This window comes from Drosophila mojavensis, unplaced genomic scaffold (assembly GCF_018153725.1).
Source record: "Drosophila mojavensis isolate 15081-1352.22 unplaced genomic scaffold, ASM1815372v1 contig_74, whole genome shotgun sequence".
Taxonomy (NCBI): Eukaryota; Metazoa; Arthropoda; class Insecta; order Diptera; family Drosophilidae; genus Drosophila; species Drosophila mojavensis.
The window spans coordinates 3000812-3023204 of record NW_025318899.1 but is presented as its reverse complement, the minus strand read 5'-3'; the positions used below and the strand labels follow the sequence as shown (position 1 = coordinate 3023204).

Genomic DNA, 22393 nt, shown 5'->3' with positions numbered 1-22393 from the left:
CCTACAAATATGAATGTATATAAATACATATATACACTTATACATACACACATATACCTATACATATATATAGAAATATGTGTATATGGAATATTTTGAATTGTTGTTAGCATTTGCCACTTGTTAATAGTAAGCGATAAGCAAGTCTTAATGGATCATTCATTCAATGTCTTTCTGCTCGAGCGACTAACGCCTCAAAATATTAATTGTAAGCCCAATCGATATCATATTATCGATCATTTTTCGCTTAATAGAGAATCTGTTTGTTGACAGCGAACTGTAAATATACAAATATATAGCAGCTAGATCTAAGAACGCATAGAGTATTTTTAAGTTGTGCCATACCCTGTACCCGTTGTATGGTACAGGGTATTAGCTACCATTTTTACTTTATTTTCCAATTTAGTTTATTGTTTTTTTGTTTTGTCTTTTAATATCTACAATATTTGGAATATTCTCTATCAGTTCTATATGGTTGACTGTGATAGTTGATTGTACAGTTATAATCTCTTGAATAATTTCTAACCTAAATACATAATCCAATAAAAAAAAAAACAAAAATAACAAAGAAAAAACAATATATATAGTCTTAAAACTAACATCCGAAATTTCTGTGTGTATAAAAAATATTTAGAATTTTTAAGCGCAAGTTTAACAATATTAATATATATATGTACCCTCGCATTGGGTATCGATACTTATAAATGTACTTATGTAATTTTTAAATGTGTGTGTAATTGAGATACGCAACTTTATGCTACATCTAAATGTATACAATTTTTAAATTCTGAATGTAACTTTACAAATTATATGATATAGCTAAGTATAAAAAAAAAAAAAAAAACAACCACCATGCCCACATTGTGTACCCCAACTCCTAGTCCCAACTGTTCCCTGTAAGCGTTAAGTTGATTTAAGTGGAATACCTTTAACAAAATAATAATAATAAAAAAAAAAAAAAAAAAAAAAAAAAAAATTGAAACCCAATTCAAGAACAACAAACTGAATGTTTTTCCAATCCTTTCTTCATTTTACTTTATTTACATGTAATTTGTCACTAATTGGCATAGTTAATATTTTACTCGGTGTCCTTGTTGAACCACTTGAACTCGTAGTGCTTCAGGGAGTTCTCGGCAGGCAGTGATGCCTCTTTTCCCTCCAGTTTGCGCCAGCTGATGTGCGGCTGGAAACCGAACTCGTTCGCAATATACTCGACTATACGCTCCACAGCATCGTCGCCGATGGCAAAGTAGTTGCCCACCTTATCGCCATTCCGGCTGCCAGTCTCCTCGTGTCCATTGTAGTCTAGCAGGTATTTGAATTTGTACAAGTCTCCGGATAGATCTGCACTTCCAGCCGCTCCTGTGCTGGTTGTTGACTTCGATGCTTTGTTGGTTGTTGACTGCGGTGCGGTGTTTGCTGCAAACAAACCGTTTGCTATTATAATTAACGAATGGAATTTCGGTTTTACTCGCTTACTTGGCGTATAAGTTGCTGAGCCGCTGCTGGGTGGTTGTACTTGCTTGGTTCCTGCCACGGCTGGCTGAACTGCAGCTGCTGTAAGTATACATAAAACGTAAAACACCTTAACGCTTGACGGTAGTTGTCTGGGCTTACTTGGTATGAAACTTGCTAAACTGCCGCCTGACGGTTGCGGTCTCTGCTGAACCTGAGTTCCACCTAAGGCTGTAAAAATATGGAAGTAAATGAAACTTAACAAATATAAAGTAGTCATTACATACCTGGCTTGAAGTTGGCTGAGTTGCCTGTAGCTGGTTGCGGCAGAGTTGCACCTAAGTCTTTGAAAATATGGAATATAAATAGAAGTCAACGAAAGGGTATGTGTCTAGGCTTACTAAGATTTAAATTGTCGAAGCTGCTGCTAACTGGTTGCGGTCGCTGGTTTGGCTGTGCCCCGGCTAGTGCTGTGAATATTTATAAGAGTAAATAAACTTAACGAGTAGTTGATTGGTGTCAAAACTTACGCGTTTTGCTCGTTGGTTGTTGTTGCTGCTGGGTTGCTGTCACGGCTGGTCGAGGTGCCGCATTGCCAACTGTACTGATTGGTTGTTGAACTGGCTTAACACCTATTGATTATTGAATTTTAAATTAGTTTAAGTTTCATTGAAATGCAAATTGATTAATAGGTTTACTCAGTGGTTGTGTGTGTGCAACGGTGTGTGTTTTTTGTGCTGGTGTTGTTATTTTTTGTGTGCTTAACAATGAATCAGAAGTTGGCGCAAATATTGCGAATTGGACTGGTCTGGGCGCTGCTGCAACTGAAATGGGATTAGGACGTAACGGTGTGGATGTCAATGTATTATCCTTCAACTGTTTATTCCCGATAGCAGGCAGTGCCAAGCTGATTAGCCTAATGCCACTGATGCCTGGAGCCTTGACTAAGCCTTGCTTAGCATTAGCTGAGGGCAGCTGCTGCTTGCTAGAGGGCAAAATTCCAAATGCAAAGTTCTTAATATCTTTGAATCCCGTTGCGGTTGGCGTAATCCTGGGCAGCAGCTCCACTTTTGCTAATGGTTGCAACGTATTTCCTTTGGGAAGCTGCGCCTCGACCTTGGTTAACGGCAATTGCTGCCTGTTCGCTGGTGGTTGACCAAAGACAAAGCTATTCAAATCCTTAGCTTCAGTTGATGCAGACGGAATCCTGGTAAGGCTCTCCACTGTCGTATGGGCTATTGGTAGCACCAACTGTTTCCTGGACTTCACCACGTTCTCATTGATTCGTTGAGCCTTGTTGGACAGCAGCTGCTGTTGCGGCTTATTCCCTGGCTGACCAAAGGCAAAGCTATTCAAATCCTTGGCTTCAGTTGAGGCAGGCGGAATTCTGGTCAGGCTCTCCACTGTCTTATGGGCTATTGGCAGCACCACCTGTTTCACGGACTTCACCACGTTCTCATTGAGGCGTTGAGCTCCATGAAGCTGCTGCTGCTGTCTATTTCCTGGCTGTGGTCCAAAGGCAAAATTAGCCAAGTCCTTTGGCCCCGACGCAGCAAGCGGAATCCTTGCCAGCTTCTGAACTTGCTCAGCCGCCGAGCTGAGAATTATCTCTGGTAGCAGATGCTGTGGCAGCGGCGCTGAGGCGGAGGTGCTGGGTCTGCTCGTTACCAGCATGCCCTGCACCTTTGCAATGGCATGCGACAAGGCCACAGTTTGCGCATTGACCACCACCGGAGCTAGTGTGGTCGTTGCATCTGTGGGCGTGGCAGTCGTGGGTGCTGCTCCTGGTGTCAGCTGAGAGCTAATCGAATCCGGGTGCTCAGCTAGAATGGCCAGATGTACGGATGCCTGCTGCAAAGCATCCGCATTCTCCAAAATCGCCTGGCCAACGACTCCACTCTGTGTGTGTGTCTGTTGTGTGCCTGTCTGTGTGTGCGTGTGACCTATGATCTGCTCACCTGGCACAGCGGCTGCCGCCGGGGACAGCGGCTGCGAGAGCGGACGTATCTCGTTTTTCGTACTGCGATTGCCTTCAGCACTCGCAGGGTTGCTCTTCGGGTCTGGCGAGGAGTTGCCCAAGAAGCAGCCCGAACAGGCGACCGTATGGAAATTGTGCTTGGTCACAGGCGTCGGGATGCGTTGCGTGCTCGTCGTGGGCGGCGGGCTCTCTGTCAGTGAGATAAATTGTGAGCAAACAAAGGGAGCAGCTTGTGAAGTCTCAGTTGCAGTCCTAGCAAAGAGACGGGCCTCTCGAACTGGGACTCCACAAGTGGAGCACTTCACTCTTCTTCTTCTATACTTACTGGGCGCCTTGGGACCCGCATACGGAAAGTTCTTCATGGAGATGATACGAAATTTGCCATTCTCGTCAGTCGCATAGACAGTTACATGGTAGATGCCATCGGCGGTGATAAAGCCGAATTCGCCCATTACAATGCCATTCTCGTCTGTCAAAAGGGCGGAAGACAACCTGATTAACATTTCATAGGCGCGTTAAGCCGACCTAGTCGTAAGTGATTAACCGACTAATGCTCTGTAAGCTGTAGCTACCGCGTGCTGGTGGATCAACTATATTCTCTTTCCCTTGAAATCGTAATGCTATTGTAATACTAGAGCACACGATAATGTGCTATCGATATTTATCGTATTTTTTCTTGGGGAAACAGATTGGAAAGTATACGATATATAGTATATATACAATGTAATATGTTTGATCGAAGTTATTTAAGAGGAACATCCTCTCATAACTAATATTACCTTAATAATTCGCGATATATATTGTGTGTGATGTACAAAAATAAGAAAATAATCTGCAGACTTTCACGGAGAATCGATAGCGATCCGGAATATCATTTAAAAATGTTTACAACAGTTTGGCAAACACTTGAAATAAAGGTTAGTAGTATTCCAGGGTATCAGGTACAGGGCTTTGTGACAACATTCCATAAATTACCTTCATTATTGGAGCTCCGAAAGCATAACTGGTTCAATTCTTTTTCATAATTCGTTTGACAAACCAGCCAAACAGGCGCTGAAGCTCGGCTATAAAGATAATCATCTAATAAGCCGTTGTGTTATGATGATGATCGTCATCTTGTTATCTGCCTCTGCCGCTGCTTCTTTTGTCAACGCAAGCGCATGGGGGCGAATATATGTCGAGAGTTATGCTTAGCTTGAAAACTTAGCATCTACATCCTGCTACAACTAAAGCCACCCACCTGTACAGTACCTGACACAGTCAGTCTGTCTTGGCTTGGGTTTGCTTTTGTTGCGCTCACGGCTAGCCTAAACGAGTTTCGTTTCGCATTTATCGAGCGCCGATCGCGTTCTTTAAACGCTTTAATGCCTGTTGCGCGATTGTTTGTATTATTTTAATGTCTATAATCGGCTGTCGATTCTTTATGGCCGACTCAGACGCTAAGGCCTGTGTAAGATCTTTGTATATAGGGTATTCAAATGTCACTTGAAATATCAAAAGTTAGCAGAAAATATTATTGTTTGCTTTTTTTGTTTGCTTGATTATAAAGATTTGGAATAGGAATGAGATACTTTAATAGCTACGTATATAAATAGGGAGATTGCGAGATGTTCTTAGATATTCAAATGTTTTGAGTTAATTATCTTCTATCTTTATGTTTCCTATAGGTTCAGGAATCTCATTGTCTCGTTTTGTATTTTCAGGCTTCTGAGCCATTTCTTCTTTAATAATATTCATGTTGATTAAATTCTAAAGACCTCTATATATATATATATATATACATATATATGTACTCTGTACCCATAGGATATAGCTATGCGGCAGAGTCTCTGTGTTGATCAAAACTGCTGAATCGATTCAGTCCTGTCCGGCTGTCCTTATGTATGAATGCTTGCACTTTAAAACCTAGAAACTCCTCTCAAGCTTGTTTGAAATAATTGATAGCTACTCCCGGGCAATTGTCATCGATCAGAAAGGCTATCGACCTTCAGCTATTAAATTAAATATTGTATGTCTTTAGAGCTAAATTTAGGCGTTTTGCACATTTGTTTCGATCCAAAAATCAGCTTGACTGGTTTCATATTTATATGTCTATATATAATTTTTTTTTTTTACTTTTCTATTGTATTATATATATTTTCTTTTCTATTTTATGATATTTTATTTACAATTTATATTTAAATATATATTTTTTATATTTTCCCTGACTGTTTATTTTGTGTAATATTTTTAAGATTTGAGACAGTTGCTTTAAATAATAATGAAAAATAACAAGTAAGAAGGCTCCAGTCGAGACTGCTCGACTAGGAGATACCCTGAACCCTCTAAGCTGATATTCTAATCATTCTGCACTTCTTTTATTCACACATACATACACATGCATTCACACGCACGCATAAGCCTGCGCTCTGCTAACTGCGCAGTAAGCAGCGACTGCGCTTGGGCTGCGCTGCAGTGTGGGCAATATTATGAGAATTTATTTGTTGAATAATTTCTTTTGTAGACATACGATCTTAATGAAACTTTCAGAGCGTATTCATATGGTGAATATGTGTGTACATTCCAAAGCACAAGTCTCTAGTACTTGAAATGCGTTTTTTACAAATTGGGGGCGAAGGGGGCGTGGTATCCAAAATCTGTAAACTACAAAATCTTTGTATCCATTAACTTTATATACAACGCAAATTTAAAGTGTTCAAATTAAGCTTAAAAAACAAAATCAATTTTTCGATTATTTTCGATAAAAATGTTATCGGATGATTTATCGAAAAAATAAAGCAAACTCGTACTGCGTATGGTACACACGAGTATGCATGCCAAATTTCAACTCTCTAGCTCTTATAACTTCTGAGATCGACGCACTCATACGGACGGACGGACGGACGGACGGACGGACAGACGGACAGGGCTATATCGACTCAGCTCATCGCGCTGATCAAGAATATATATACTTTGTGGGGTCTGCCACGCCTCCTTCTGCCCGTTACATACTTTTTCACAAAACCATTATACCCTGATTTCCCATTTTCAATGGGTTCAGGGTATAAAAATATATTGACCTTCAGCTTCACCGTTATTTCCAACTCCTATAGAAGAGAACTGTCTCAAGAATGCTCCCACGTCTATTAATAACGATTACGATTTAAAATTATAACTATTCCAAAACTATAATTCATTCTCTATGCAAATGCAAATGCGTTCCATAGACCATGCACAGCAAGTTACTCAAGCGATTTGTGTGTCTGTGCGCGCTTCCTAACACATTCAACTCTGGCATTTAATGTGGGCTGCTTTACCGAGGAATATATATTTATAAATATTGAGATTTTCGGCCATTTGAATTCGTATTAAAAACGATATGAAAACGATAAAAATAACGATCAAAATCCATAAATATGTCAAGACATGCTATGGAACACCGCTGTCTCTACATGTTATGCTAATTGAAGAGTTCTTAAGTTTTTGAAAAACTTTATTACCAATTCGAAAAGCAGACAAAACAAAACGGCAGCCTTTGTAGCTGTAGACAGAGTTGAGGCCAACACTGAGACTTGGGGAGTTGGAGAGTTGGGGAGCTGGGGACCTGAGGCATTTCAATTGATATTGACCCGCAGCACGTCGGGTGTCAGCAGCTGCAGCAATTAGAGACCTCTAAACGTGTATTGCACAAGCCGTTGGGGCAGTTGCGTCTCTGTTTGTGGCAGTTGCACAATGGCCAGTTATGCCTTTTATGTCAGCATGATGCAGCTCAATTTACATATATACACATACATTTGTATATATGTGTATGTGTGTCAATTGATTGCACATTAAATTATCAATTAAACTAATCCTTTTACTGCTGCTCACCTCGACTCTCGGACCGATGCTGCTGCTCCTCTATGGTGAAGCCGAACTTGTAGGGACGCACAGTGGCTGCCAGCAGACTGTGACAGCACAATAAAGTCAGCAGCTTAAATAAATTAAACAGTTATAAATTAATTCACACACTCACACACACACACACACACACTGCACACTTACTGCACAAGCGAGTGCCAAAAACATTTGGCTCATTTTGCAGCTGCTTTAATTTATTTAACTTTTAATTGTCTTTTTTTTTTTTTTTTAGCTAAACTCAGCTTATATATTACTATAATTTATTTGTATATTTGAAATTTAATTAATGCGTGGCTGTGCCGTTATGCGACGCGTCTCTCGGCTGAGCAGGCGACAAGCTGAAACACACCCCACGATGTTCGTCGACCAATTGACAAACTAAATAATATTTGGTAAACATTATAAAACATTGTCAGCTTCTACAGCTGGATGAGCCAGCTACAGAGACTGCTGTGTATTGTATGTACATTGTCGGTGTGCGTGCGCGCGTGTGTGTATGTGTGAGTTAGCATTTCAGCTACCTCATTCATGCCTGGCTTCTGCTCACTGAATACCCTTTGATAATTTGTTTGTTTATACTCATCTGTTGGCAGACTCTAAGATGATAAGTTTTCAGATTTGAGATATAAAATATGTATGTATGTAGATATAATAAATAAACTTAGTAAATAGATATTTATGATCTCTTTAGTTCTTTGAACTATTGTGAACATGTTTGGAACCAGCTCTGATATGCTGAATTCTTGATGATGTGAATCGGGACCAAAGCCTATAAAGTAGGTTTTGCAAAAAGTAGGTCAATTCAAAAGGGGTAAATATTTATATAAATTACAATATATATAATTAAAGCTAGCAAAAATAATAATAATAAAATAATAAAATATTTCACAATATTTAGAAGAAATTTTTTATAGATATGATAATACATTTTCAGAGAGTTTGCCTTCTCAATCTATTTTTTGCTTAGTGTATATCTATTTTTGTAAAATACATTTTTTTTAATTATTAAACTTTTACTTTATATAGGTCTATTTCATTTTATAATTCAATTATTTTTTTTTTATAATTACAACTAATTCCCTATAAAAAATTTTAAATTTGTACAGGGTATACACAAGTTAATGTTACTGAGAGAACACTTCATCTACTCCAGTATAAATAATTATTGGTATTTCTCAAAAGTTGTTATTATGCCACTGATTTGCATAGTTCGTAGCGAATTGGAAGACACATGAATCAGGTAATATACTATATTTATTGACACCTGCGAAGACTGAGTAGGCAACGCGTTCTCTGTCAATTGGCTAATTGAAGACCATTTGGCCGGCTTTATAAATAGACGCTCAATATGATTTATCAGCTCTGCCCATTGATGCCGCGCTCAGTTGTCAACAATGTGAATGCAATGAGGAAGAGTTCGATTGGCATGCATCATTAATTAGCCTGTCCTGAGATGCGTTGCACTTGCCGGATGCTGCGAAGATGCATCGAGTGATCTGTCAGTTATATTCTTGTATCGTAAAATATTGCTGTCAAGTTCAAGGTATATTTTGAGCGCACTTCTGTGCGCTTCATTTGCATATAGATTGCAACTGCAGCTATTTCAATAACATATTAAATAAGCAGCATTATTTTGATTTAATTGCAGTTGCCAAAAAGTATGCAATGAAAAATACTCAAGTTCGTTGCCTAAGTCTTTTGTTTTGATTGTGTTTTCAAATGAAGCCCAAAAGTTGAACGTGGCTTTTGATTGCCAAGTACGAGCTTTGACAAGTTGACGCATACTTATAGGTGGTGGGACGAACTACAAATACCCTGTAATATTTATTTCATTTATTTGATAGCCTGACTCAGATGAACTTTTTAGTCTTCCATTATTTGTCGTGAATTTGAGAGACAAAAGGTGGCAAATTTAATTCGATTTCGTTTTTCTTTTGTTATTTGCTGACCGTTAAATGCGGATATACAATAGGTAAGGTTTTAAATACATAAATAAAGCTCGGTTCTTAATTGAATAGAGCTAGTTATCTACATTTTGTATCAATGTATTATCATATATTTGGCGATAGATATGTACATGTTATACAGATATGTATATACGTATATTTCTATATGCATATATCTATATTCATATATGTATAGATGCATAAGCATGTATGCATCTCATTAAGAGCACGCATATCGTTAAAGTCTCTATGAAGTTTGCATCTCAAATTCATGCAGCTATCTGCATAGATTTGCATCCATCTTCGATCAATTCGCACTCATTTAGTTTGCGTTCTTCACACCATTTAAGTGTGCATAACTATGTCGTCATTAGATCTATCGGCGTAAGTGCTTCACGCCATATGAAACTAGGGTAATTCAATATCCACCAATTGCCTCTAGTCGTAATGGAGCAATCAAAGCAAACAGGTTGCTGCGCTTCGAAGCGCTCGCTGCGACTGATCGAAGCTCGCAGCTGACCCAAACCTTTATACTTTGTTGCAGTTGGCTATATGTCAACATTGTTGCTGTAGCTTGAAGCCTTGTTGTTTCTGTTTGATTTGTTGTGCATGACTTGTTTAATGCTGCAAAGTGAACTGAAGTGCTTATTATTTTATATGAGAGATTTTAACAAAGCTGGCTAATCTTAAAGATAATTTTGGCTTATTTTGTATTTTATTTATTTATTTTTTTTTTTCAGTTTATAATTGGGTTGTAAAAGAAGGAATTTAAAAATCATTGAGAAATAAAACTATATATATATACAGAAAAAGGTTATTGATCTTTATGCAAATATTTTTTAGAATCTAAAGCAATTTGAATTGACTTTATGGCTTTAGGAATATGTTTACGTTAGCTAAAGCTAAACTCCGAGCTAGCTAACCAGTGTTGAGCAATGTTCCAGCTTATTTTCGACAGTTCAATTAGTATCATCTGAAACACATTCACATCAGTCGTATAGCAACTTTTATGGTTATACATATTTACAGCTTGTGAAATTGACCTTGAAAAATGTTTTTTTTTTTTAATAATTTTTATCTTTGATTTTCGATTTTGATTCGCTGCTCTCTGCTAATTGCCCAAAAATTGTGGATGCATAGCTTTCATTATGTACCTATTAATTACAAAGAAACCAAAATGCCACCAAAAATGAGAAAAAACTCGTTTTTTCACATACACAAATTTTTGCGAATTCCGTTGATGATGCAAAATTAACGCGAAGGTCGAGCACGGTGCGTACGCGTGAAACGAGAAGAAGAAGACCACGGAAAAAGAAAATAAAAATAATACAAATTATAATATATATGCACCTACTATATATGTATGTGTGTGTATGTTTGTATGTATGCAAATCGAGTTTCGGCTTTTATGATGCGGCCCAGCCAGCCATCAGCCAGCCAGTGTTACGTAATACTTTTCATTTCGCTTCAGACCTAGAACACGTTATGCAAATCAATAATTAGGAATCGAAAATCTAGCCATTGGCATAACTTCTAGCGCATATACACGGTCAGTTATCTAGCTACATAGAAACTAAAAGTGGTTATTTAGCACACTGATCCGGGTTATAACTTTCCTTGCTTCTTTATTTTGTTTGTTTTCAAAATGTATTTATATCTTGGCTAGCGGGGAATTCTTTTATATAGCATTTTGAGAATTTTGGTTTAGTTTGAGAAAATGTTTAAATAGCCAGAAGACGAACGATGTAGTACGCTGATTTATGCATACCAATCTCTCCGATATATACAGGTGAAAAAATTACCTAGAGCAGTTCTATTTAGGAATATCTGTCCCATTACTGGCTACCACCCGGCGGACTGAATATTCCGAATCGCACGAGACTTCACAGCAGCTGTGAAGGTCACGCATTGTATGACATCCACTAATGGAGCAGGCAGCTATTTATAGTAAAAGAAGATCACGGAAGAAGCTAATTCAACTAGGAGTTACTCTATCCTAGCAGCTATCAAAAAATTTAAACAATAAAAACTATACTAACGGAATATGAAGCGTCTCAAAATCCGTTTACCCTCAATGCCCATTTTTAAAGAGTATTCGCATTGATAATATATGTGCATAAGTTTGAGCATCGATTTTTATGTAAACGCCGGAGTAGCCATCAGATCTATTTGATTTGCATTTGTGATTTGACGATTTGCATCTTCAATAAAAGAATAATTAGCATAGCTTTTGGCTCATCTACACTGTTCAATATGCATATGTATGTATGTATATGCATATGGGCAGTTATTATTACACTGATTCGGATGAAATATATATAATTTGCATAGCTTTTTATTGTATTATTATTGTATTAAATGTTTGTTACTTAAGTGGAACACTTCTACATATTATTGCTTTCTTTTTTTTTTGTATTTTAATTTAAAATGTTTTCAACTGTTTTATATTTTTGGTGTTTTGTCTTTCGTGGTGTTCCGAGGGATCCGTTGTGGTGTCTAGGCAACTAGCTTGATGGTGGGATGGTAGCCCGTTTCGTCAGCCGTAAAGGTAATCTCGTATTTCTTGCCATCCGGCGCCGTCCAGCTGCTGGAGCCGGACACAGAGAGCACGCCCTCGGCATCGCCCACGCCCGGCTTCAGCACGCCCTCCTCGCTGCGCACAATGCCGTTGCTCGTCTCATAGCTGCCAAGTGGAAGGATCTATGTATACCTATCGAGCTCCCATGCGCAATGTAATCAGAACTCACTTGAATGAGTATTTGTCGACGCCATTGTTGTCCGTCTCCAGTCGAATGACCTCCGCCTGCGCATCGTCTGGCCGGGGCAGTGCGAGCACGCAGCTACCCGCCAGGCAGACGACAACAAAGAACAGGGTAGAGCCTTGCATGTTCGGTTAACACTTGACTGCACTTTACTAACCCATTGACCGCAACGCCGTTTGCTTTTATATCCGATTCTCGCCTCTAAACCTATCCTAATCGCCAACAAAATAAGATAATAATAATAATAATAAAAAGAAATCGCAACGCAAGCTAAGTAAACAAATTAATGAACAAATTCAATAAAATACTTTTTAATTACAGATTAACACATTGGCTGGGCATCACAGCCAAATGCATACAAAATACAAAATAAAAATCATTTATTGCCATTCCACAAATGCTAAAAACAAAAAATAAATAACAACAAAAAAAAAAAAAAAAAAAAAAAAAGAACAAATCAAAAATATAAAAACGTCAAGATGAAGCTAAATCAAAATATCACTGATCTGTCATTATTTAGCTATGATAAATCTACTGCGAATTGCTTTTGCGTTGCATCGCAGCGCAGTAGATCCAGAGCTTGATTGACTTTGATTTTCTATGACCTCAGCATGACATAAGCTCAAATCTATTTAAGTTTCATTGCAATTGAAAGTTTACTTTAAATAAAGGCATATTAGATTTGAAATATTTAGTATTTATCAAGCAAGGCAAAGACAGCAGAAACTATATATACACGGAATACTCTACTCTACTCAAAATAGATTTTAACTTTTCAGTTGTAAATTAGCCTCTATTGCTAGACCTCTGCTCATGTCTATGAGCACTACTATAGCTGTATCTATGTTCCTGTGCTCATGTCTACTATCTAGATCTATGCAAAGTTTTAGGAGTATTTTTCCATTACTCATTCGGCCTTTTCCTATGTCCATACCTCTGTTGGCCGATCAATACCTACACTCTAATACTAAATCTTTAATCCTCTTGCTTTATGTCCATGCCTATACCTCTTACTGAATCTGTATAAAGTTTGAAGATTCTTCTTAATATCTACACTAACTCTGATGGCAACTTCGCTTTCATTTCATTTGTATTTAACAAGCAGCGCTGAGCCTCTAGAGCCGTGTCTATGTCTATGCTTCCTATTAGACTATGTCATGCTGTAAGAGTATTGTCAATATTCAGTTTACGTGATATAGAGCTAATCTGCTGCTAAGTGACTCGAATGAGTGAATGAGCGAATGTGACCATTAAGATCATCTTCAGACTCGTACACACTCACGCTTCTCAAGCAGTTTGACCTCCACTTTACTTAAGCCCATCAATAATTGAATTCAGTTTTAACAATTTACTTTTATTCTGTTTTACTTTGCAGAGAAAATACTGATCTGTGTTTGGCCACTTGGAGGATTCGGCCCTTAGTTGTGTGGCAGATGGTCGCCCTGGGGCTGGAAGCCGTTCTCGTCGGCAATGTAGTTGAGCGTGTAGGTCTGGCCATCGGGTGCTACCCAGCTGACGGAGCCGCGCACACTGAGCGCCTCCTGCTCGGTGCCGGCGTTCTTCAGTTCCGCCTGCTCCTGCCGTGTGACTCCATCGCTTGTCTCATAGCTGCAAAGGTAAGGCACATTACTCTATATCCTGTCTGCCAGCATGCCTATATCCTTTCGTGTCTATACGCACCCAAAGTTGTAGCCGTCGGTGCCGATGTTCTCATTGTCGTAGCGCAGAATTGTGGCCTGCTGCGAGTCATCCAAGGGCGCCGCCAAGCTGCTGGATGCGAGCGCAAAGGCGCACAGGACAAAGGCACAAGCGTTGATGGAATGCATCTTTATTGAGGATTCGGAACTTCACGACGCGCTACGGCAGTTGTCACAATTGAAGGCAAACGAATTATGTGGCACCCGCTAATGAGATCGCCAGCTATTTATAGTGGTTCGTCTGGCAGAAACCCAACTGCTCCCACACACACTTACACTGACACTCACACTCACACACACACGGAGAGACTTACTCTCGCTTACACACAATCAGGTAGCCATAACAATCGTCTTTAGTGCACACACAAATTATATAATTGTTGAGTTTGCTCTGGCTATGCCAAAGAGGCACCCTATTTGTATGTATATATGAGTGTGAGTGTGCGTGTGCGTGTGCGTGTGCGTGTGCGTACGTGTAGTTGTGTATGCCTTAAGCTCTTAATTGAACAAGCCACAAAACCCATTAAGCATTTGATGTACACTCAAATCTCATTTCAATTGGCCATCAAGAGTCATCTCCTCTGCCAATGCCTAATCATGATCATCATCATGATCACATTCATAACGATAACAATAATGCGCAATGGATAAGTGATAATGAAATGTGCTAGCAAATATTTGCAGAGTCGCGCGTGTTTGCCTAACTGTGGCAATAGGTCAACGTCTGAATTTACTTGCACAGAAATCCACAAGAAAACAAAACAAAAATTTATTTAATATATTTATGTACATGTACTTTATAGTTGGCTTAATTGCAGTTTAATTTAGGAAGCAGAGACTTAGCAGGAAACAGTTCATACGAGTGTATAATGTGCAAAAATAAAAAAAAATTAAAAAGAATATATTATCTCAACTAGCTGAATATAGCTTAGTCCAGGGCCAAGCTCTTGGGGAACTTGGGCATTTATGGGCATATGAAGAAGCAAGATTTTATTATTGCTGAAAAATATATATAATTAAAACAAAACTTTTTTTTTTTAATTTGTTTATTACATATATTTTTATTTTAGCCAAAATTTGCTTGCTGCATAAGACATCAGATAAAGTATTATATGTTTTTGTATGCCACGAATAATATAAAATGTGATATTTATTTCTTTCTATCAGCTTAAGATCAAGCAGCCTTCACATAAGTATAAAACAATTTTTTTTTAACTTTTTTTTTTTACGATCATGTTTAATGTATTTCTGGAAACTTTCGGCTTATATAGAACTTAATCGTAATTTACGGGCATTTTTATATTTATATATCAACAGGTGACACAATTTCGTTGCATTAAGCTGACCTTAAAAAAGCCCAGCATGCTGAGCCTGCATTGCAAGCAGTTGCCGCTGACGGGCGGGGCGGGGGCGGAGGCGGGCATCAGTTGTTAACTGAAGAAGCGACACGAGATTCAACGAGCAACAGCTCAATGTGTCTGTATGTTGATGACCTTAGTCAATAAAATGAAAGAGAAGAGGAACAAGAAGAGGAGAGTAAAAACGAATAACGAACAAGCTGCGCGCTGCAGCTGCTGGCTGTACAGGGCGTATGCGTAATGTGCTGTAGCACATTCAACAGTGGCTTGGCTGCTGTCCATCCCTGCTGGCCCTGCCGGCAGCTTGGCCGTCTGCACGTCTGCCGCTCCCTTGGCTGCCCATCAATCAGCCACGTACATACGTAACTCTCGACATCGTTTGATTGTTTTGCAGTTAACGATTGATAAATGAGGCGTTTGGCCGAAAGATGCGCCGCGCCGCACCGCGCAGCGCGTTAATTGCCCAACAATGAGCCGCTGGAGCCCAGCTGCACTAGTTTGCCCTTTAGCTGACTTTTGATTTTGCTGTTCATATCTGCTTCTGCTTCTTCTTAGTCTTTTTCTTTATTTTTTATTTTATTTTATTTTTATTTTTATTTTTTTTGAAATGTATTACCGCTCTCTGCTGCTGTTGCCGTGCAGTTCTCACTTTCGTTGCTGTCTTTGTTTGAAGCGTGTTTATTGAACCGGTTCCGGCCCTGGCCAGCTGACTCTGTTAACGCAACGGCCATAACTGTCCGAGCAACGGGTTTACTTAAGCCAGAGTCAATTGACTATGTTGTGCATGTACCCATCGGGTAGAAGATAAATTCCTAAAGTCCCTATAGATCATTGCATACATGGTGAATCTAGTGTAGCATATAGACTCTACAATATACAACTCATATCTATGGACATAATCAGTATAAAATCTTGACTTCTTTAATATACGAATAGTTAGAGTTAGGGTATTTAGACAGCGACTTGCCGTCATCTATGATAACATTCATAATACACACGCATAAGCATTTTTTTCACATGATGCCATATGCTAATTTCATGCTGTGTTAGAATTCATTTGACGTATGGAAATTGATGCGCATAGCTTATCAGGAATCGACAATCAATACACAAACATATACTCGATATATATAGATATATATTTATGGTCATCTTTTAGCATTTAACACATGAGATCAGTGATCGGATCGGATTTTGGAAGCTGCTGCTTGGCTCGTGACTGAAAGCCATTCTCGTCCGCCAGATAGCTGAGCTCATAGTGGACGCCATTGGGCTCCACCCAGTGGATGCTGCCTTGCACAGCAATGGCCTCCAGGCCGGTGCCGGCGTGCTTCAGCTCGGCCGTCTCCTGACGCGAAATGCCGTCGATCGTCTCGTAACTGCGGCGAAACATACATTTACTATTACCAAATACTTGCGATTTGCTGCCACTGGGAAGTGCCTCGGCGTAATGCCAAATGCAAATCGAGCTGACCATCAGAATGATAAGGCCGAGCATCTTGGGTCTGATCATGACTGGCAACGTCACCAACTCTACTGCATCGCTGCGGCCGAGTGACTAAAATTTTGCATTGCAAAAATATATTTTGTATTTTGTTCGCATATTATCAGCAGATCGAACGAGATCAAAATTAATTGAATGCAAATTATATGAAATTTAGAATAAGTTTATAATACAAAATACTGGAGGCATTTTTTCAATATTTCAATACTAAATTAAGACATTTTTATTATAGGAAATCTTTTTCAAAGCGAGTTTTTATAAAGTAAAGTATATACATATATAAATGTGTTATATTATCATATGAAAACAATATCATATAAATACACAATTTTATTATGCATTCAAAACAATTTGCTACCCTCCGTTTGAGTCGCTAAGCCCATGTCTACAATTTTCTTACAAATAACAAATATTTAGAAATTTGTATTTAAGTCTGAAAATTGTTTTAAGCTGCAGACGAACAACACATGTTGATGCCAAATGCTAACAAGCTCTGCAAATGCCAGATAAAATATGCGATGCTGAAATTTCAGAGATTCGATTTAATGATTTCAGCATTTCACTTGCACTTGAGCCAAATGCGAGTGACCCCGTTAGCCGTTAGCAATGATTACATCTATATGTCTATTTGTCTATCTGTGGCTATCCCAATTCACGCCTAGCCGACTAGCTGGCAAAGAAATACAATGCAAAAATAATTGGGTGAGGTTTGGCTGCAAGCAATCAAAGCCAATTGCCAAAAGATAAACCAAGCCAAGTTAAGTAATAAAGGTTGGTCGCAGGAAAACGGGTTTACGAGTGCGCGTACATAAATATCTCTTGTATATATGAATATATATATATATATATACTTTTTTTTAGGGAATTTTTAAGGGAATTTTTTGGCAAGAGTCTGACTATAAATTGGACCTTGCGTTTACACTTGGCATGCACTGCCTGCAAGCTCCTTGTGCGTATCACAACACTAGCCATCCAGCACCAAGCCCCAACAACCTCCAATCAGCAAAATGAAATACTCGTACGCCTTTGCCGCTGCTCTCGTTTGCCTGGCCTGCGTCTCGGTGCAGGCAGCACCGCCCGCAGCTCAGGAAGAGGCGCAGGTGCTGCGCTACGATTCGGATGTGCAGCCAGAGAGCTACAAGTTTAGGTGAGTATCGCTCGTAGCGGAGACTGTGACTGTGTCAAGGTCAGCAAAACGAAAATGAAAACTGGTTTCTCTTCCTCTCTTGCTCACTGCGGCTCATCTTCGACGACGGCAGCTTGGATACAAGCGACAAAGCGCATTATGAGGAGGGCCAGCTGAAGAACGTGGGCACCGACCACGAGGCAATCGCTGTGCGTGGCTACTACACCTATGTGGGAGACGATGGCAAGACCTACACGGTCAAGTATGTGGCCGATGAGAATGGCTTCCAGCCAGAGGGCGATCACTTGCCCCGTGCCGTTCAATAGGCACACAGTGCACAGCAGTCAACAGACGGCGCTCAGTCATGCAGCATCCATATGTTAACTAGGTTTAAGATCAAACAAAATCATTTCTCAAGCAACGCTAGCAAACAAGCAAACAGCGAAAACCAACTCATTGTCATGTTGAATAAAATGCCACCGGTTTCTCTTCCATCTCAATTAACTGTGTTAACAGATTGACTGACTGATGGTTGATTGACGCTTCACCAAAGCAAGAGGCCTAGATTTAACAGTTTTTAGTTAGCAGCTCGTATTAATCGAAAAATCTAAAATGCTATTGCTATGGATGGGTCTTAACCGCTTGGTTGATTGAGGGTATTCTGGTTGGGTATTCAGCTGATTCATGACTGATTACCAATTGCCAATGTTAAGTGCAGTTACTATATGTAGTATTAGGTATTGTATCATTGATTGATAATAGCTATTTGTACAATTGAAAACACCAAAAGAGTTTATAAAACAATCAATTTATTAAAAGTTCAACTTGGCAACTTTCAAATGCTTAGGCAACGGGCAAATGAGCACCCTGTGGCTGGAAACCGTTCTCATCGGCAATGTAGTTAACAGTGTATGTTACACCATCATCGGCAACAAAGCTGTACGAGCCCTTGACGGCAAGAGATTCTTGCTCTGTGCCAACGTTGTTCAGCACACCTTCAGACTGTGAGCTAGTACCATCAGATAGCACCGTTCTGTATTGGGGAAACTCAAGAATCAGCAAGTGCTTAAGGACGCTATAGATGTCTCACTTACTCCTCCTTGTAGCTGTCAGGCTGGACATCCAATACTTGGCGCACTATTTCAACCTCCGCAGGAGCTGCCACGGCCAGGGCGAAGAGAGCAACGAAGACGATCAGGAACTTCATGTTTAGACGGATGTGTAGTGCGTTTGAGATTTCAACGGTAACTATATCTAACAGCACAGCTTGGTGGCGTATTTATAGTGGGTGCATTGGTAGAAACAAATCTCAGCAGGTTTATTAAAAATTTAAAAATCTGCATGCAAATTAATTTATGCTGCCAAAAATAGAATTGTTAAGCAAATACTAGATTACCAGACAGATTAAAATCTAGCAATCAGAACTGTCTTATTATGATAATAATATAACCGGTTAAATCTTTACTGATATATGCCTTTCAGACTTGGTGTATCAAACACATAGATAGGACTAATTAGCATATCCTAGTAGGTCAGGATACGAGACTAAGCAATTAAATCCGAGATTACAAATTAGCCACCATTTTATATTACAGACTCTATCTACTATCAATGTCTTCGCAGGACTAAACCTACTTCCATCTAAAAGCTACTCGCCAAATACAAATTGAGAATCGAATGTTATAATTTTTTTTATATATATATATATATATGTATATATATATTTTTTTTTTAATTTGCAATCTGTCTTGTACTAACCAATAAGCAAATCTTTAAACAATAAATTGAGAATCGAATATGTTATAAATAAATAATTTATATTTTATGCTGATAACTTGAATTCAAACAGCAACAAAATGCTTTTCATAAAATGTAAATTAACCGAAGTGGATATGTGCATACATATATGGATATATGGATTTTGAGCTATGGTTTATGTTTGTAGCCGATTCACCTTCCGTTAAGTCAACGGATAAATAAATTTGCGGAGACAGCGATTAAAATCTTTATCAAGTGATATTTCAATGCAATTTAAGAAATTTAATTAGGTGATAGCTTGGAGGGTCAACGCAAAAAATGCTGCCCTTCGCATGAGGAGACAATGAGTTGCTTCAAATGTCCTTCATTGCAGTTGATAGGGATGAAGTAGATGCTGTAGGCATTATAGGTTGCTGCTTCAGACAATACATAAATATACATATACATATATACAAAGCCAAAGAATTGCACTGAATGATAATTTTGACAATGTTGATTAATTTCCACTGCAGTCTTCTGCATCTACTTCTCTTGATTCCATGGCTTTAGCATTTAAAAGCAGATTATCTCATCTCTATCACGTTATATCTATATCACGTTATATTCTACCACAATGTCGCCGCATATCGATTCAATGCGAAAATGTTAATGCCAGTCAGAAGTGATTCACAGGTACAGTTGAGTTCCGATAATTCGAACAGTTGTTTTTTTTTTTCTATACACAGAAATTCAAATTATCGTGAGTTACCTATAACGATTTTTTTTCAGCGGATAAAATTTTGTTCTATTTATCGCAATTTGGCAGAGTATAAATTATCGAGACTCGACTGTACTTTGAAATGCGATCAGTTGTTGTCACCAGTGAAAAGTGGCAATACAACTTGTAAGCTCTCTCTAAGCTTAACCAAGAGGCAATGGCAAATATTCCGCAATGCAATCCAGAAGATAAAGTAACTGTTATTAGATAAACCTAAATAATAAGGAAAGAAATAAAAGAACACCAAGCAAGTTGATGAAACAATCGATTTATTTGAAGTTGACTTTGTCACATATTAGGCAATTGGGATATGAGCACCCTGTGGCTGGTAACCGTTCTCATCGGCAATGTAGCTAACAGTGTATGTTACACCATCATCGGCAACGTAGCTGAATGAGCCCTTGACGACAAGAGATTCTTGCTCTGTGCCAACATTCTGGAGATGACCTTGAGATTCAATTACAGTGCCATCACTCAACTTCAGTCTATATTGGGAAAAGTGAAGATCAGCGCGTGCTTTAGTATTCTCACAACATGTGGCACTCACGAGTTTTGGAAGCTTTCGGGCTGGACATCGGATTCCTGACGCTCGACCACAACATCAACAGGAGCAGCCACGGCCAGGGCGAAGAGAGCAGCGAAGACGATCAGGAACTTCATGTTCAGACAGATGTGTAGTGCGTTTGAGATTTCAAAGGTAACTATAACTGAGAGCACAGATTGGTGGGGTATTTATAGGTGGAGCAAATAACAACCTGAGCAATTTAATATCGAAAAAAAAGCAAAAATGCATTCAAGTAATTTATGCAGCAAAAATTGAAAAAGTTCAGTCAAACTAGATAAACTGGCAAAAACATGAAATCAGAAATGCCAGATTATCATAATAATATAACCAGTAACAGTTAGACTAATTTCTATTTATCAGTCTGGATCTTCTTAAAATGTATAATTAGAACTAATTAGCATATACAAGTAGGTCAATTTATTAACTCAGGCACATTACTTAATCACATATTGTCCGCAATGAATGCGTAACCTAACGAAACTAAGCTCAACAGAGACGTAATTTTATACTCTCTGTCTGACAGGCAGGACTACCCCCAATAGAAGTCAAACAGAAGGAATATTCACAAATCAGAAATTTAAAACCAGGATCTGACCTTCTCAGCGACTAAGCAATCGAACATCTGTTTTAACAATCCATATATTAGAAATAAATTATTTATATTTTAAGCCGAAAACTTGCTACGAAACGAAAAAAAAAAAATAGAAAATAAACAATAAATTGAAATAAAAAAAAATAAAAAAATTAAAAAACAAAAGTCAACAAAAAGTAGAAGAGAATAGAAACATGTTTTCATGAAGATAAGAAATAAAAAACATAAGCTAACTAGTACACAATGTGTATTTAAATAAATATATGTATGCATATTTGTATATACGTATATATATATAAAAAAAATAAATAAATAATTATAAATTAATAATTTTTATATGCATGCATATATTTATTTACATTTATATATAATGTAAAAATATATATATAAAATAAAATAATTTATATTATTATATACATATACTTATATATTAATATATATAATTTTCCATATTATTTTGATTGGCTTTGACACAGATTTCAATTACAAATTAGTTTGGGTGTAAAATTTGTTTCCTATTATTTCCGGTGCAGCCAAGAGTTATTGAAAAAAGATTAATTTGTTTTAATATATATACATTCAAATATGTGTATATACAAAATATGTATATGTATATATATATAGATATGAATATTTCGATGATAATTTGGACTTGTTTTCATTGAGCTTTGATGCTGTAGGGTAAATAAGCTTTGGCTGTGTGGGGATGTCTATCTGAGATATGTCGAAAATGAAATTGAAGCTTTTTGATTGATTCACGAAAAATGCAAATTCGTCGCAATGTTGATCATGATTATCGAGTTGATTATGATAAACGTGGCGTATCATAATGATGTCTGTGATATTTCCTATGAACATCATTGTTTTGTTTGCCTTAGAAGTTTTTGTTATTATCGATTAATGCTCTGGCTGTTGTTGTTGTTGTTGGCGTTGATTTTTGTTTTGTTTTGTTTTTTTTTTGCGTTTCACACGCAGACTAGAGAGACCTGTTGGTAAGTTTTTTCAAGCCAATTTGT

At 38.1% G+C, this 22393-nt stretch overlaps 7 protein-coding genes across 8 annotated transcripts; 1 reads left to right on the top strand and 6 right to left on the bottom strand.

The window, feature by feature from the left end:
• Positions 1 to 1007: 1007 nt before the first annotated feature.
• Positions 1008 to 7700, bottom strand: LOC6581273 (protein lethal(3)malignant blood neoplasm 1). 2 transcript variants are annotated; one of them, XM_032731343.2, is made up of 10 exons: positions 7457 to 7700; positions 7283 to 7385; positions 3759 to 3902; positions 2154 to 3623; positions 1986 to 2087; positions 1857 to 1925; positions 1743 to 1799; positions 1618 to 1686; positions 1480 to 1557; positions 1008 to 1419 (listed from the first exon to the last, which is right to left on the bottom strand). In XM_032731343.2, the coding sequence occupies exons 1-10, from the start codon at positions 7487 to 7489 to the stop codon at positions 1079 to 1081; spliced, it is 2466 nt and encodes an 821-aa protein (XP_032587234.2). In that variant the 5' UTR covers positions 7490 to 7700; the 3' UTR covers positions 1008 to 1078. The 2 variants fall into 2 exon arrangements, with proteins under 2 accessions (XP_032587234.2, XP_043865401.1); XM_044009466.1 differs by having other exon boundaries at positions 3414 to 3623; positions 7457 to 7698.
• Positions 7701 to 11575: 3875 nt separating this feature from the next.
• LOC6581272 (endocuticle structural glycoprotein ABD-5) lies at positions 11576 to 12182 on the bottom strand. The gene is made up of 2 exons (XM_002006978.4): positions 12006 to 12182; positions 11576 to 11941 (listed from the first exon to the last, which is right to left on the bottom strand). The coding sequence occupies exons 1-2, from the start codon at positions 12143 to 12145 to the stop codon at positions 11755 to 11757; spliced, it is 327 nt and encodes a 108-aa protein (XP_002007014.1). The 5' UTR covers positions 12146 to 12182; the 3' UTR covers positions 11576 to 11754.
• Positions 12183 to 13353: 1171 nt separating this feature from the next.
• LOC6581271 (endocuticle structural protein SgAbd-6) lies at positions 13354 to 13926 on the bottom strand. Its single transcript, XM_002006977.4, has 2 exons — positions 13701 to 13926; positions 13354 to 13628 (listed from the first exon to the last, which is right to left on the bottom strand). The coding sequence occupies exons 1-2, from the start codon at positions 13844 to 13846 to the stop codon at positions 13439 to 13441; spliced, it is 336 nt and encodes a 111-aa protein (XP_002007013.1). The 5' UTR covers positions 13847 to 13926; the 3' UTR covers positions 13354 to 13438.
• Positions 13927 to 16193: 2267 nt separating this feature from the next.
• Positions 16194 to 16759, bottom strand: LOC6581270 (endocuticle structural protein SgAbd-6). The gene has a single exon (XM_002006976.3). It carries the CDS (start codon positions 16586 to 16588, stop codon positions 16238 to 16240), a length of 351 nt encoding a protein of 116 aa, XP_002007012.3. The 5' UTR covers positions 16589 to 16759; the 3' UTR covers positions 16194 to 16237.
• Positions 16760 to 17475: 716 nt separating this feature from the next.
• On the top strand, positions 17476 to 18205 carry LOC6581269 (larval cuticle protein 65Ag1). Its single transcript, XM_002006975.3, has 2 exons — positions 17476 to 17726; positions 17839 to 18205. Exons 1-2 carry the CDS (start codon positions 17587 to 17589, stop codon positions 18029 to 18031), a joined length of 333 nt encoding a protein of 110 aa, XP_002007011.1. The 5' UTR covers positions 17476 to 17586; the 3' UTR covers positions 18032 to 18205.
• A 292-nt stretch (positions 18206 to 18497) lies between these two features.
• On the bottom strand, positions 18498 to 18964 carry LOC6581268 (larval cuticle protein 65Ag1). The gene is made up of 2 exons (XM_002006974.3): positions 18800 to 18964; positions 18498 to 18738 (listed from the first exon to the last, which is right to left on the bottom strand). Exons 1-2 carry the CDS (start codon positions 18910 to 18912, stop codon positions 18549 to 18551), a joined length of 303 nt encoding a protein of 100 aa, XP_002007010.1. The 5' UTR covers positions 18913 to 18964; the 3' UTR covers positions 18498 to 18548.
• A 1508-nt stretch (positions 18965 to 20472) lies between these two features.
• Positions 20473 to 20932, bottom strand: LOC6581267 (larval cuticle protein 65Ag1). Its single transcript, XM_002006973.3, has 2 exons — positions 20768 to 20932; positions 20473 to 20705 (listed from the first exon to the last, which is right to left on the bottom strand). Exons 1-2 carry the CDS (start codon positions 20878 to 20880, stop codon positions 20516 to 20518), a joined length of 303 nt encoding a protein of 100 aa, XP_002007009.1. The 5' UTR covers positions 20881 to 20932; the 3' UTR covers positions 20473 to 20515.
• Between the last annotated feature and the right edge of the window lie 1461 nt (positions 20933 to 22393).